We start from the raw sequence: 16767 nt of genomic DNA, 5'->3' as shown, positions 1-16767 counted from the left end.
CATTTATAACTTGTTTGACGGCTCATTGACTCGTGACATCACGCCGAAGAAAGTCACAGCGGGTTTTTCTGACGTAAATTGACGTACGAATTGTTGGGGGAAAGGCTCTTGCCAATACGAATCGGTGACGTTAACTTTTCGCATCCTCATCGTCACGTGTATAGGTGACACGAGAAATCTTCTCTCTGATTTTGTCCGGAATATCCGCTCGAAAATGCGCGAGTGCATTGCATTACAATGTTTTTTTAAAGACAATGCTGATATCATATTTTATATTATTTAAACAATAACTTTCCTAAATAATTTTCCTTTTATGTACCTTTTATGTACTAATATAATTATTAGAGAAAACTGAAATTATAACCAACATAAAGACAGAGAATGGCTACTCGAATAAATAATAAAAAATTGCTGTAAAAAACTGATTGTTGCACCGAGAAATGGTTAATCAAATTTATTTTTGAAATCGAGTATCCAATATTTTTATAATCGATATCCAATAAAAATGTCTACGGCTGAAGAATTTCAAAACTTTTGTATATTTTTTAACAACTTATATTTCTAAGGGAATCAAATAAAAATAAATAAAACACGAAAGAATGTAAAATTAAACCTGATAAAAATAGAGAAAGCTAAATATGTGTTGAGAACTGCTATACCTGTGTCAAGTGTAAGTTCAACTTTCTTAAATATTTCTATTGCCTTATGCAATATTATACAAATGTGACGTGAAACCTCGTGACTGGTCCCAGGACTCCCAGGACAGAAATGCCTTTTCGCGCTCCGCGCCAGCAATGAGATTTCAAGGTAATCCCGTTGTTTTGCGGCGTTTTAATCGGTCACGTGCTTTCAGTTGATCTACCAATCTGATAACACGCTGCGGTGCCAGAGAGTTTTGCGGTTCGACAATAAATCCATATCGAACCGACCCATATAGAGATACGAGAAAAATGTTAACCTATATAGACGTTGAACGATCTCCACGGATATCCTTTAATTTTTTTCACTCATTTCTCGATCATACTTCCGGATATAAATTCCCCCGTCCTTAAAATATGTATATAGATATGTAATGTTCTATTTCATTTTTATCTTTAAAATTTCGTAAGAAGCGAGGAGAAAAGAAAAAAAGAATGAGAATTTAAAAGAGTACTAAATAAAATTATTCGCTAAGAGATTATTAAATGTAAATAGCTTTCTAATACTTAAGAAGTTTGATCACTTCGGCAGATTAATTATTGACCCAAGATTTTAAACATAAAATAAAAGTTAACTTATTTATCACAAAAAATGCTAGACGTTTCACTTAAATTTGCAAAATCTTTATAAAAGATTAATTATTAAGATAGATTATTTTTATCGCAATTTTATAACTTCCGACGTTAACTACTAAATAAGCTTTGGAAGTAAAATTCTGTTTTTAATGCTAAAGTCGACTTGAAACTAAATAAAGAATAGAATTCCTTATTTATCGGGACTGCAGATGCAGTCCCGATTTTAATATATTTAACAAATAGTTTTGTTTTCATCCTATGTTTCATGCTACGTTTCTCTTATTGTTTCTTTGTTTAAGTAGACGGAACTGCGGACTGCTTCTCTGTATTTAAATGGATAAACAGTATTACACATTACGATGCTTTCATCTCAATATGGTCCATCATACCCCACGGATCAATTTACGCGATCACGAACCTGTCGATCACTCTAATTCGATCACTCTAAATACTTTATGACGCATTCCGGTACTAGTACGAGAAAAAAAATTGACGTAACGGGTACATAAGCGAAAGCGCGTGCTACAAATTTCGCACATAAACAAATTAGACTGGGCATCGCCTTGGAAATCTAATGCGTCAAACAAACGACGTAATATACGACCCTATGAGAGGCTTGAATATTTCGAAGAATAATTACGAGGAGACGCAATTATTATTGACAAATTAAATGTAGCGGAATTATTCGTAGAACTCCTGCATCCTCTTAATATTCAAGACAAATATATACTTTTATCGCTTCTCTCTCTTTCTCTCTGTCTCTCTTTCGTGGTGGCTCTCGTTGCGAGAGCTTCTCGCAGGATTGATCTACTGAACTATCGAACTTCTATCCCGTCACGTCGCCGAGATATTGCCTCTTAAAATCGACATTCAACTCGCATTTCCTCGCGGTTTGCAAGTTTAACATAATAGCACGCCGCAGGAGAGGCTATATTACATATTTGATAAGTGCAACCTTGAATTTGAAATATCGATTTCTGCGGTATTCTCTCGTTTTTACAGGCAACAATTTAAGAACAACCTGCGACCGCAACGTCACCCGACGCGGCGCAAAAATCATTTATCGGACAAATTTTCCCGATGTGATAGACAAACAGCTAAAAATACTATACGCGAAACATTGATCGTTTCGTTCAGCTACTTTTTTTTTTGAGCTTCACGATTACGATAATTAAGCGATTATCGTGTAATTGGCGTGTATATTTTATCGTCTCTTGCGTTTTCATTTCTAATAAATACCTGAGGACGGAAATGTCACTTGTTCGAAGGGGAATTCCCGCGGGAAATCACATGCAACGAATGACGTATCTTAGCTAGTCCCGTGTCCAGGTTTACTCAGCGCAAAATTATCGTCACGCGACTAATGTCCCATCGATATTTTGGCCGATTTGTTTTCGCGGAACATTGGATGTACCTCATTCACGATCGATCTCGTTAACGTGATTATCGCTTTAACGTGAAAATACCATCGTGCGAATAAATTCTCATTAGCACATCCGATATGTAATAAGTAATTGATATACGTGTTATTTCTGTAAAATATCGGATAGACTTTTTCCATATTTTTCAATTAAAACCGAAGTGCGGTTAAACATTAGTGGTTTTAATAGATTTGCATTATCATTACGATTTATTAATAATTCACGACGTGATCGAACGTCAATAATTTATAACTTAAAGCTCCGTAACGGCCAATTATCCCGATCGTGTAAAAAAGTTTTACGTGAAACGTTAATAGTCTTTCTTGGTCTTTCTTGGTCCGTGAACGGAATAATAAGAAAAAATAAGGGAAAAAAGGATTCTTATTGCGTATTAAAATGTCGAAAGACATAACGATATCGTATTTTATGTAAAGTTCCTTGCAGAGCCCTTGTAAGTTGTAAGTACCCGTAATACTTATATACTTCACGCTGGAAGCGCAGAAAATTAAGTTAAAAATTGCAGTAATCCTCGGCCCGAAATTGTTAATGTCTTCTTTAGAAAGTTTACAGCCGCAGAAATAAGCGCGTTTGTTTGCGTTCGTTTTGTCAAACGTTGGATAAGATTACATCCTTAATTGCTTGAAGAGCTATCTAATTCTATTAAATACCTAGGCGAGATGACGTTTATCATGTATACCTACTTTTTTCAAAGATTACATTAACCACACCTGACAAATAAAATAAAAATTGGCACTAAAACAATGAATAATGAAACGAATGATAACAGTAAGCAGGCGTATAATTACAGGCATATTGCGAGTAATAAACATAATTCCAAAAATTTTATCTATGAAACGAGTTTATTTTAAAAACCTGCAATAATTACTATAAAAAACTGACTAGTAAAAATAATTACTATAAAATTGTGAGAACAAATTATTTTGTTCTATTCACAAAATACATCATAGAACGAGCAGCACTGTCCACTGGAACGATTTCGGTATAGCTTCTAGCTAGTTTGTCATGGGTTGTTACACATTTCCAATATTTTTAAAAAGTTTTCCCTTCAAACTCGGAAATAAAATACGGAACGTTAAATCAAACGAGCAGGTGAGTGAACAACGTATCGCTCTCGAACCGAAAATAGAAATTGCTGCTCAAAACCAAAACCTTTTGAAAAACGAGATAAATAAATAAATCAAATCGATTCGATTTGGCCTGTTAATAGATAATATTTCCATATTGGCCTCGAATTGAAATTATTATTTTCGAAGACATTTAAAGCGGCACGAATAAAGCACATGACAAATTCCCCGAAAGCTACACCGCAATAGAACACCATGTCAATGCCAGAGAGAAAAACGTACTTTGAATAAAATTAAATAGTTCTTAGCATAATTATTCTAATTATAATAAAATCAGTTTCATTATTTAATCGCCGATACGTACGTACAAGGTAACGCGTGATAATATGGGAAGGCAAAGGGACGCAAATAAAATGATATAAACGTTACTTCACGTATAAAAATTTTAAACAAATAATTTATGAAAATCTCGCACTCTTTCTCAAAAGAACTAATTAAAAAAAAAATAATAATAAATCAGTTTCCTCGCTCTATAACCTCGACTCTTACCTGGTAGAACTTGAGTTGCGTCGAAGTTGATCCGGCCGAACCGAACACGTTGCCTTATTCCAGAAATTTGATCTCGGACGTATCGCCGTAGAAGAAATTTCTCGAAACGAGATGCACTCACGTCACTCGGGAATTCCACGATATAGAGGACATTCAACTTTTCGAACAGATATACGAAACGTGTCCACCGTAATGTGGAATCGTGTCTCTACGACTGACGTGTTTGTTTACATTTTACATCGTACACCGTTCCGTACTTGTATCCGTCCAATTTACATGTTTGGCCCTCTCGTGTAACTGTTAACGTAGCCGAATAAAGTAAACAAGTAAACTCTACTCTGTAAAAAAAAAAAAAAAAACACTTTCTACTTTTACTGTTAATGTTACATTACGCAAACCCCCGAATTCTCGTCAATCGTGAGCTCGCGAGATACAAATGTGAAACTTTGAATGAAATAAATTATCACGTTAGGACAAGTTCAAAAGTCGCAACGAAACGCTTCGATTTTCCACCTTATGACTCTTAATGACAATGACCAGCAATAAAATATCCACGATATTTTATTAGTTTTATAGTCGTATGTTCAACTTATTTAGTTAAATATTTTAATTATATTCAAATGGATTGCGGAACACTTTGATATTTCAATTAACAATCAATTAATGACGATTAATCGTAGCAAGAAAGAATTATACACAATTATAATAAGTAAACCGTAAATTTATAAAAAGGTGAATCAAAAACAGAGCGTAACTAACCGGTTATTAATCCTGATTCTTCGTCGTGCGCGTTTGCGTTTGCGCTATCATTCGCGATTCTTACGTCCTTTAATTCCTTTTATTCCGAATCAGCGCGATTCTTTAAAATATTTGCTCGAGTATTTGTAGTTATTATCGCGGGACCAAACTCTCTCGTTGTTTCGCACGTGCTTCTGCGCGCGGAGTTTCAGGAATCTCGCGAAAGTGTTTGCATTCTTATCTTCGGCACGTGTTTCTCCTTTTTTCCTCCTTGCGAAACCACCTAGCTTTTTCCGCGATAAACTCGTCCACGCAATCACGATTGCGATTGACTGTAATCCATTCTGTAAAAGACGCACAGTTTCATAGATACATTTCGTAGAAGAATTCAGAAATTGAGAAATAATAGTTCGACAAAAACGCTGTTATAACGCAACGCAATACCGTCTTTCCTTAATTATGTGTGCCACAGGATAAAGATGGACTTTCCTCGTGCGCTGAATAATCGTTGCTTTTAGATCGAATGGAGGAAATATCACGTATCGGATGTATTAGAAACACCTGCGAGGCAAACATTCCCCATAAAAACGTGTCGCAATGTGGAACACAAGATTGATACGACGATAGTAAATACACTTGAATATTTAGATTCGATGAACGTATTTTAGATGCTGATAACTTATCGATCATCTGTCTAGCGGGATTAAGTGGAATTAACTTATCAAACGACAAACGGTAATGACTTGAAATAGATTGTATATCATTTTATATACTTTTCATCTTCTTTGAAAGCTGCAATTGACTTGAGAAAAAATTTTTTTTTATTATTCCGGATAAATCTTGAAAAATAATGCATCTGCTCTCGGAATCTTATACAGGATGATTCTTAATTATATGTCATTTTATGTTTCTTGTTTTTACCCCATAAAGTATTACGTATAATTAAGAATTACGCTGTAAATCAATGTTCCTTTTATCAATATCTCCGATTTTGCTTGTTCGTTAAGCTATCGACGAATGTAGATCTTCCAGCACCTAATAAAATAAGCACAGAAAAGTTTTATGAGAAAATATAACATATACTTGTATGATCGTCTATGATACAATATGTATAAATAGCTTATTAATAATTTTCATTGTTTTGCGTATTACATAATTATCATAATATCAGACCTCTTGATGCGCCAATTTTGATTTAATATCTCTGAACCGCTGTTCATTCATTAATTTCACTATATTGCTATTCTCTATTGCTCATAATTAGCGAATGAGCATTTCATACTTTTATACTCAGCGGTAAAATCATTTAAGAATTGCCGTTGGCCCTGGCGACTTCGTACATCGCGTTCGAGGTTTATTCCTCGCGACACAGCGTATACTTAAACAATAATATCATAAGCGCTTATGTACATCACATGCTTATGTGAATCATTCACCTTTACATGTTTCACCCTGTACAATTCAAAATCTTCGAAAGTCAATAAAAAGACGTTCCAAAACTTTATGTACAAATTTCCAGGATTTCTCCGATTTATAATTATACTTCCGGGAACAGCCTGCATCGTCCGTATCAGTTTTGCAGAATATTGTCGCATTACAAAAATTATCCTTAATATTAAGACAATCAAGGCCTTGGTCAACGGCCTTAAAATAAGATCTCTTTGAAGTAATAATTATATAATATGTATATACGGAATCCTTATGTGTCTGAAACATATAATCAAATAATATCTTTTAAAATTTAGTCTTAAATGAAAACAATTACAACATTTGGTATGTAAAATACACAGTAAAGTGGACAGCCTTTTCGTAAAGCACTCTTTATGAGATCGTGCAAGCGCTCTGCGGCGACGTGTCCTCAGTGGCGTTGAGATTATTGTAACTTCCGTGAAATACGGACTCCTCGACGGTCAATAGCGATTCGTGGGAGCGTTCCTCTTCGAGTGGAGCTGTGTTGGAAGCGTGACTAATCGAAGAATGCCTCGAGCGGGAGAGAGTACCGCGTTGGTTGCTGCCGGCGGATGGAGCCGGACTCGGCGAAGGGCTTTCCGGTATCTGCTCCTGTTCCTGCTGCTGCTTTATTATCACCAATCTATTCAACAATGATATTTGGCTTTGGATGTTGGACATGAAGGGACGGTATCCCAAACTGAAATCAGAATAGCAATGTTTATAATTAAATTGTAGAGAATATAATCAATTTAACTTATAGATTGAATATATTGCGTATATCAACGCTTGTCAATTATCGAGCAAATTAAAAATATTTTCTAGCAAAAATTTAAATTTTATAAGTTACTCAATAAATTAGAAATTTAAGAAAATATCTTCGTTAAAATGTATTTAAAATATCTCTTATTGAAAGAATAGACTCCAAGCTTGTTGTACAGCAAATACTTAAATTTTTAAATCTTAACTTTTAAAAAATTGCCGCATATATACATCGTGAAGATACATATATGCGATAATGTACACATACCATTCCGAATGAGACCATTTAGTCAATGTAAGTAATCCGTCCCTCAGGTTGATTATAGAGTCGAAAGTTTGCATTGGTGCATGTGCTGTTCTGACGGTTCTAGCCATGGCTGCCGCATCTCGAAGAACAGTAGCTACCACCGCAGCCCATCCTAGACAACTGCCCTCGAGAAACAGTTGCAGTAAATACCTGTTAAAGATTTAAAGATAAACATGTAGATATAAAAGATAAACAACAGTAATTTCTTAATTTTGATTTTCAATTAAGAAAATATGCATATATTTATACCTAAGCTGTACTTCTGCCCGACCGATTGATGGGGAAGTCAATGAGGCTTGATTGACTTCTGTAGGTCCCACTGACTCCGGTGAGACCCAGCACACAGAGCCAACCATGGAGTCCGCATCATCTCTCCAGATTGTACTAGTATCGCTAAGAACACTGTTGGCATCTGAAATTACAAATCAAACGCAAAAAAAAGAAATTATTAGTGCACAAAGATCTTTTGCTATAAGAATATATAACTTGCATCTTTTTAAAAAAATTTTACTTGAATAGAAGTTTACCTCTCGAATTACCTCTAACGAAGGACTCACCATTTATCAGGTTCGGCGTTAATTTGGCTTCTGCGGTCGGAAATTGCGTCTCTAAGCTCGCGACGGGTGAGACCAACGTTGTATACGGTGGTCTACCGCTTGGAAGACTAGTGTATCCGCTGTCAGGTACGTCGACGACCAAGTTCGGGGACAAGGTCTCGTCATCGGATACTATGGAGTGTAGAGAGGTGAGGCTGGATCTCCGAAGTTTCTGCAGTGTTGGCAACGAAAGTGTCGGGTATGGAAATGCAAAGTCTTCGTGGACTGCCTTCAACGTGCCCACATAATCGTCAATTTTCGCTGCTCTATCACGCTCTCGAGCGAACCATGTCACTAGATGAAAGTCAAGACGGGCTGCGAATCTACCCAAGTCGGTCAAGCGGCGAGCTGAAAGCAGCCGCCGGGCGTGACGTTGCAAAATGACATCAATGAAGAACTCCTCCGCCGATCCTTCTCTGAAAAAATATATATATTTGATTAGTTTTAGTTCGGCAGCAAAAGAAAAGAGAATAAAATAGAAAATTTGTAAGACTTGCTTTAAATATATTTTGTTTTAGCTTATTTTATGTGATTCTCTAGATGTCTTAAATATTGAATATTCACGTAACTCTATGGTAATATCTACTTTTAAATGAAAAGGAAAAACTTACTTGTTTTCTGTTTTCTCGCTCGATTTTACTGTCGGAACCGATTTCTTTCGCCTCATAACAACGTTCCGGGTTTTCTCGAGCATAGAGGACGGCGCGACGTCTTTCTCTGATTGCACTTTGGGCGTAACCGTGGTACTATAACTGCGGCTCCTTGAAACTTGCATAGTGCCCAAGACCAAGGCTAGATCATCCTCGTGCGGAGAAAGAGGAGGTGTCTGGGGAGGGCCTACCAGTTTCGCACTGCTACTCCATGATGTACGTGGTGACTCCACGTCATTCGGATCTAAATTTAGAAAAGAAATTTAATGTTAATTTTATAAGTACAATTAATTATATATTTACAAAGATTTATGAGATTATTTACCGATTGCTCTAAGAAATCTCACAAGATCCCTCGATAGCTCCCATCTACCTTGCTCTAACGCGGCATCTAACAGTAACGTGGCGTGTTGCCTGCTGACAGAGGATGGCTCTAAATTCTGTAGAATGATCAGATAACTGGCGGCGGTATCGAGTTGCTGACGCTGCAAACAATCTTGCAGTAGCTTCTTCGGCGGACCGGCGACAGAGAACAGGTACGGCCAAAGCGCGATTTCGGTCTTGCGAGCGCATTGCACGACGGCTCTGGCCCAAACACCGGGGAACTCGCGGATAAACTCCACGACGGACGGTAGTTGAGCATCCGGGATCGGGTCCTTGCTCGTCGCTTCCTCCTCGAGGACTTCGTGAAGCAACAGTTCCAATGAATGCGGGAAATACGGCAATGCTGAGCACGAACGCGCTATTTCCCACGCGTGATAGCCCAAGTTCCGATGTATCAATTGACGCAGAATCTGATGCAGATACACTTGACTCTGGAATATAAAGTCACTACATTTAAGTTACATAATTAGAAATAATAAGAAATAATTAAAAATAATAAAATTGTTAATCTTCTGAATAATTTCTGAATAATTCCTTGAGAACTTGATAAATTATCCTAACTAATATGTCATTAAATTTATTTGTACATGTCAGAGTTGTCTACATATAGAAAGAAATAAAATTAATACCGTAAGCTCCAATAAATTGAAGGGCAGTGAAAAGGGCGAGTTAGTATCCGACGTGAATAGTACGGTATCGTTTTCGGCTCCCAGTAGAATCGCGTCTTCAAAGAGTATCGCCAATGGGTAAATGCGCAAGTGAAATGGTAGCATTATCCGCTTGCTCATAAAGGCATGGGCTTTCTCCTGATGATTACGGAATAGCGGCAACCAAACTCGCATTCCGTGAGCCCCGCAGAACAACCACAGAGCCTCAGTTAAGTGCGGCTTGTCCCTCCTTGAGCGCGACGGTACCCAAACGTTCTCGACGTAGGATGCTAATACTGTCGGCGCGCCGCATGTGAAGAGGACCTCCGAATTGTCGGTAGAATGTTCACGTTGTACCATGAGAAGACGTCCGGAGACGTTCAGCAGGAGACTCTCAGGGTGAGGATGACTGCCAGCGGTCTCGGCGCGAATCGAAGTCAACGTGGCGCTGACTACGCAAGCGGCATGTACGCACAGTCCACTGATGTCCACCGTTTGTATTCTCGTTAATTCGATGCCGCCAGCTTCTAAAATAATAATAGCATGTCCATTGAGTGAGGATTGATTGAAACTTTTTCAAAATCGATTTCAAAATGTAGAAGCAATCTCGCACTTACCCACGCCGTTTTGCAACACCATATCGTAGATACTAATTTGAGCATTGGCACAGAAACTTAGGAGTCTGTCTTTCATCGTATTCAATAGTAGCACCTGCGAGGGCATCCTAATGCTCTTGACATAATTATTATCGAGCCGAGTATCGCGCGGATAAATTCTAATCTCATCTTTATCGTCCAATATGGAATAACTGCTGGCTATGAGATATCCTTTATGCCATAGCAATCCACCAGTCACTATGAAATCTCGCTCTTGACTCTCGTTACCGAACAATTTCCATTTTCTCGAAGGTAGGGAGTAATGAGCTAATCCCGTTCGACCGGCCACTGCAAGACTTAAACCTTCGCTATCTATTGCAGTGTACTATAAACATAAATACACATATATGAATTAACACATGATATTTAAAAATATGATATACCTACACAAGATATTTAAAAAACAAAACTTTTAAAAGTCTTTTTCATTAATGTTATATTAACGAATTATTTATAATATCAAATGATCAACAAAATTACATGATAGAATAATAAAGTTAAATAATATGAAAATTGTCAGTAATTTGCAATACGTTTTCTTCAAATATTATATTTACCCGAATCGGCCAATTAGAACCACTGTATGCAGTCGGAATAGGAACAACGAGCCACTGTTTGCAGCCGGCGAGTGTCTGGAGCATACTGTCGTTGGGCATTTCGGCGGCAAGATGAAAACCCGAAGCGGTCGAGGATAATCCGGCGCCCAGATTTAAATACAGTCTATCTTCACCTTGAAGATATAGATGTCCATGATGGCCCATACATGGATTGATAGTCAGAGGACTCTTAGCAAAGTCCAGTTGAATGAGAGAGCGATTTGAATTAGTCGCTGTGTTGCCGTTTTCGTTGGTAACCAAAGATCCTGGAGATTCTCGCAGCATCCACAACTGATAACCCTCCGCGGACCATTCCATCGTATGGATATGCAGAGGATTATCGTGCGTCAGATCCACACGTAGGCCGTAATCCCATTTCAAGCTACAGAGCAATAGAGCACCAAAGGTACTCCACAGTGCTAAGCCGCCGCCTTCCCAAGCTAGAGCGATAGCACAACTATCGGGCGTCCATCTGAGACATTTGACGCTACCCGGTCGGCCTGGGTAATCCTTGGAGGATAGACTCAGGGTGTGCGACATCTCTAAACTGCCAGTTGTTTCATCGACATAATATACGACGCCTTCGGAGCTGCAAATTAAAATATTCGAGTCACAATATGTTGCAGAGATATCAAAATTATAGTTACATTTTATAAAATAATAATAATACATTTACAAACTGAAGAATAGCATTGTAAAATTGACACTTACTTTTGCCTACCAATAGCAATTAGCCGATATTTATGATTAACAGCGGCGCAAGTAGCATCGTCCAAATCCTGAGCCCAGATTCCCTGCACTTGATTAGGATCAAACTTCAAAGATTGAGCAGTGAGAAATGCGGCTTTGCCATTATTTAGCACAATAGCGAAACCTCCAACGAGAGGTGAATATTCGATATCGGTAACATAAATGTTATTCTCCGTCAGTGGTACGGCCACCGTAGAAATTTGCTGATCAATACTGAACGGTATACGTCTCAAGTCTAAGGAATAGTCGCGATTCACGGTGCCGTCCCATTTATGGCGCACCACATGGCTAGTTTTGGTCGCTACCATAAGCTCGTCTCGTATACAAACTAACGAACTGATCCCACCGTCGATCCAAGCAGACTTTTCCTGCGGAATAAATAAGATAAAGTTAAATCACTATTTGCATTCAACCTTGATGAACCAAATAATTTAATCGGTCAACTAATAACACACAATTAATTTCACTTTTAATAATTTTCACTTAAAATTTCTCTTTGCGCTTGACAAGGAAACATTATCAAAGAACTCACGAAACTCAAGACGAGGGATGGAATGACTTCTTTGATAAATAATTCTGCGCTATCCCGTTTCAAGCTGGTAACCGGCGAGTCTCGTTGTTCGTAAAGTCCCCGACCCTCCGCGCTGTTGTCTGAAAGTTTGTAGAACAGCAGGTAGCTGTCGGACGTGGCGATAACCAGCATACTCGAGTCTGGCCTCCATTGCACCAAGACGTTCTCACCATGTTGCCACAAAGAATTTGCGGACCGTCTGCTAAATACAATCGGTACACAGGGCTGCAATATAAATTGTGTGTCAAAAATTATTAGATACAGAAACATCTGAGGAAATTACAAAGGGGAACATGCGCAGCTTAACATATGTAAAAGATTTAATCGTAAAAGGTACAAGGAATCATAAAAGCATGTATAGTCACAATGAAATTTATCTAACAATTTGCCAGCAGATTAGAGCAGAACATTGCAGCAAATTGGCATCAACTGTGTCTACATTGCTTACGTTCTGCCAGCTGAGCTTGTCAACATAGCTCGACAGCAGATTGTTGACAGAAATCAAGGAAAATTGAGCAAAATCTGTTACTTTGTAAGCATTTACTTAGGTGAAATTTAAATAATTTCAAGATAACAGATTCTGCTCAATTTCTGCAGTTAAATCTGTTTTCAACAGATTTGACTACCCGAGTAGTCACACGGAAATTTATGATCTCAGTACAGATAATAAAATTTGATATCCCTGCTGTTAACATATTATAAACAGATATTGTTCTATAACGAGATAATCGCGCAGAGTTCCGATCTTCCTAAACATGAAGTTATTAACAGAATTCTCGCTCCAAATCCAAGATTTGGAACTGCGAGTTGGACGGATGAGAGGAGATCGTTCTCGGCCTAAATTACGTGCCTTGCAGTACCAGATGACGATGGCATCCGCGGTGAGAATGGCGAACATAATTTTGTCCCTGTTGCACACCACCGCGTTTATCTTGCCCTGCTCGCAGGTGTTGAGGACCCGCGGCCATCCTACGGGGAAAAACATGATTTCGCGCGAGAGCGTGCCGTCAGACCTTCTCAGATCTCCCTCATGTTTCGCCTACGTCTTCCCACGACGCCGCGGGTTTGACAAGTAAACACTCCCTAACCCTAACGTCCCTAACCTCGACATAGCGAGACAGGAGACTTTGGACAGAGAGAAGCCTGAGAGTCTGAAGAGAGCAGAGAGGCCATCCCGGGGTCTTTTTCACGGGACCGTCGAAAGCCCCTGTACACTAGCGCCAGTACATCCATTTTCGAAATAGCCACGTTCATTTTCCGACACTGCTGATAAAACATCATTTTGGTGCGTATGTGTCCGTGCTACATCTGCAATTTGCGTGGTTTTATCTGATAATGCACAATTTAATTTTATTTAATCTGGCACTAGTATCAAGGAAAAGGTATATGTATATAAGCAATATTTTTTAAGGCCGTCCTGCTTGTAACGAATGCCATTGCGATTAAATGCATTTTGGACTTTGTATTTTCTTATTATTGAATATTCCCCAATTATCGCGCGCTAGGAATACTAGAATTGTATATTCTGTATGTTCTTCTATTTATTTATATATATGATATATAATTTTCAGGAATTGGAGGAATATTGCTCCCAATTTAATTTGAAAAATAGGAAGAATGTGAGACGGACAAAAAGGTTTAAACGGTTAGATACAGATATATGAAAAACATGGTCATGCGTAAAGTGAACGAATTTTTCAGATCGAATTTTTAGATTTTCGATCTTTTTTAGATCTAATTTCAATTTTTTGTTTTAACACATTATTGCTATTGTATTTTAGCTTTCGATTTACGTTGGATAGATATATTTATATTTAAAAAGATAGTAAAATATTTTAATACGTGGGGTGGTAAGTCCAGGAATCCGAACCCGGATTTCTCCTTGATAGGTATAAATTAGTCTAGCATCTGACTTATTCAGCACCTCGACAATAGAATAAGTAATAATGAATTTTAAATTAAATTTAACATATTGAGTTGTAAAAAAGAATTTGTGAATGTTATTTAACTGTCGTCCGATGATGATCACCAGTGATCAACAATGGCATAAATAAGAAATTCAGTGTCATAGCGGTGAATGTGTTTAGATCATAACGTGTATTACATTTTGAATAAAGAGGGAGATTTCCCACATAAAATTATTCAACGTGTAATGAAGAATTCTGCATGGATATAATTAACTCCCAATTATCATTTCATACATCTATGAAAGTTTATGAGAGATTGGTTGAAAAGTTGAAAATTATGAGCAAAAAAAAAATGAAATAAATTGTAAGCTTTAAGAACAATTGACATATACATATACATCCCAATGGAAATAATTATCGAGCTTTGATGTTCCTATAAGTATTAGCGATACAATTCGTAGATCAATGCATGGAAATTTCCTTCTGTTCCTTTTTTTTATTGTTTCCTTCTGAAAGGAAGTATTAATTCCGCAAAGTCCGATAGCAGAAGTACGTGACATAATAATTATCAATACGTATTCATAACGTCAAATAGTATGTACAGAGAGAGGCAATTTGATTGGTGTATACTCTAAGCTTCGGCGAAAATTATAAAAGCATACCAATCAGATCCACTTTTTGCAACAGTTGTAGAGCAGCATAATAAGCACTTTTACAGACAGATTCTTTAATGATTAGTTCTTGCTTTTAGTCCCTTCTTGGATCTAAATAGAAACCAATCGTAATAAAAAAACTATTAAGCGTTCACTGATGTCCATTTCTATCAATGCAGATTAACTTTAATCTCTAAACTCTTATTTTTTGTCTTTTTCTAGTTCTAACAATTAGACAAAGGTGAAAAGTAAATTAAACCGAGATTAAAGTCAATCTACATTGGTATAAAATGGTTATGGAGCTGCTTTTCCGCCGAATGCGACCATTATTGCGTTGCCACTTGCCAGAGGTTCCTCTCTGGCGACGCATAGAAATCTCATAGGAAAAATATGGGGATTTGTAGCAACTGACAATTCATACTTTCATAGTCAAAGCAGAGAGAAGCCTTCTCTCTGGTCAAAAGTAGTAAATGCTTGGACACGTGCTGGTTAGAACGTGCCTGGGCGTGCATTCATCCAAATGTTCATGCATCATGTCAGACTGCGTCATCCTGAAGTAACGTGACGTGATTTTGTAATATAGATTACAAGAGATCTTGAGTCGCGCCATGTCTTACCTGATTACCTAAATTTTTCGATACTCTACCAATTTTTGTGGTTTTTGGGAACAATATTTTAGGAGTATAAGCCAATGTGAACTCACGTCTGATTTATCTTGCCAATTTTTCAGACTCTGGGGTTTTTGCTGTTTAAATGTTGAAATTGCTAGAGTTACCAAGTGCCACCTATCGCTTGATTCTTTTTATACTTCGTTCATATTTTTTTGAGCTTCGATTTCAACGGCACAAGTTCTTGCAAAATAAAAATTCTCATACTTTCCAAACTCTGAAAAACTGACAAAGTATCAAGCAGTATAAGAAAAAATAAGAAATAAAATAAAAGGTGATGCTAAAACTAAAATTCCAAGATTGTTTATCATAAACTCTCTTTTTTGTTATTCGTACTAAGATTGATATACTAATTCAATACATAACACATATCATGCATGCCCATAGTTAATGCAATTTTTGTATTTTAATATTTATACATCCAGTATACATTTTAATTAAATGAAAAAGAGATAGCGACATTGATTACTCCAAATGCTTTTTATATTTCACGAAATGCCTGCACTTGAAACGAAATACCTCATCATTTAATGCGTATTAAATACATAATCGCAACTTATTCATATAGAAGAATTGAGACAATGCGATATAGCAGTCCTTTTAAATCAATAAATAAATGATAAAACGAAATATAAATATTGCAACAATTCGTATATGCAGCGTAAAAGACAAATGGTACTACTAGATGTGAAAACATACCGGTTTCTAATTATTATTTGTTAACAGTTTTAATAAACGCTGTATACATGACAATATTAAGCTTCGCGCGTTTTTCATATAAATAATATAGTAGGTTTTTTTCTCGTACAGGTTACAGCGGAATAAATTGGCTAGTCGCCGCCATGCATATGAATTTCCATTTAGTTGACCATATGCCGTGATTAAAAAATTCTGCCCTATATTTGCACTGCCTCGAGTCTCATACGTGTGCCACTAAATAAATTGCGCTTACGTGGATTTCATGCCTTTATCGAACAGCGTTCCTTCCGAGTCTTCGTGGAAGTGTCGATGCAGCATCCGAGCAGGTTGCAAGGAAGACAGGGAATCGGGTTTTGCGTACTGGTGATAGTGAATCACCGGCATCTCGTTTCCGCGCAGCTTCTT

The 16767-nt window shown here is 37.3% G+C and overlaps 1 protein-coding gene across 1 annotated transcript; it reads right to left on the bottom strand.

Annotated features, from left to right (window-relative positions):
- Positions 1-6125: 6125 nt before the first annotated feature.
- On the bottom strand, positions 6126-13567 carry Rich (guanine nucleotide exchange factor subunit Rich). The gene is made up of 12 exons (XM_071712013.1): positions 13286-13567; positions 12397-12660; positions 11826-12232; positions 11076-11703; positions 10480-10843; positions 9845-10389; positions 9157-9646; positions 8793-9075; positions 8143-8597; positions 7835-7997; positions 7547-7735; positions 6126-7216 (listed from the first exon to the last, which is right to left on the bottom strand). The coding sequence occupies exons 1-12, from the start codon at positions 13418-13420 to the stop codon at positions 6889-6891; spliced, it is 4251 nt and encodes a 1416-aa protein (XP_071568114.1). The 5' UTR covers positions 13421-13567; the 3' UTR covers positions 6126-6888.
- Between the last annotated feature and the right edge of the window lie 3200 nt (positions 13568-16767).

This window comes from Temnothorax nylanderi, unplaced genomic scaffold (assembly GCF_030848795.1).
Source record: "Temnothorax nylanderi isolate EJ_2023f unplaced genomic scaffold, tnyl_v1.0 TNYL_tig0104_pilon, whole genome shotgun sequence".
Taxonomy (NCBI): domain Eukaryota; kingdom Metazoa; phylum Arthropoda; class Insecta; order Hymenoptera; family Formicidae; genus Temnothorax; species Temnothorax nylanderi.
Note: the sequence above shows the minus strand (reverse complement) of the source record. Positions and strands in the feature narration are given on the sequence as shown.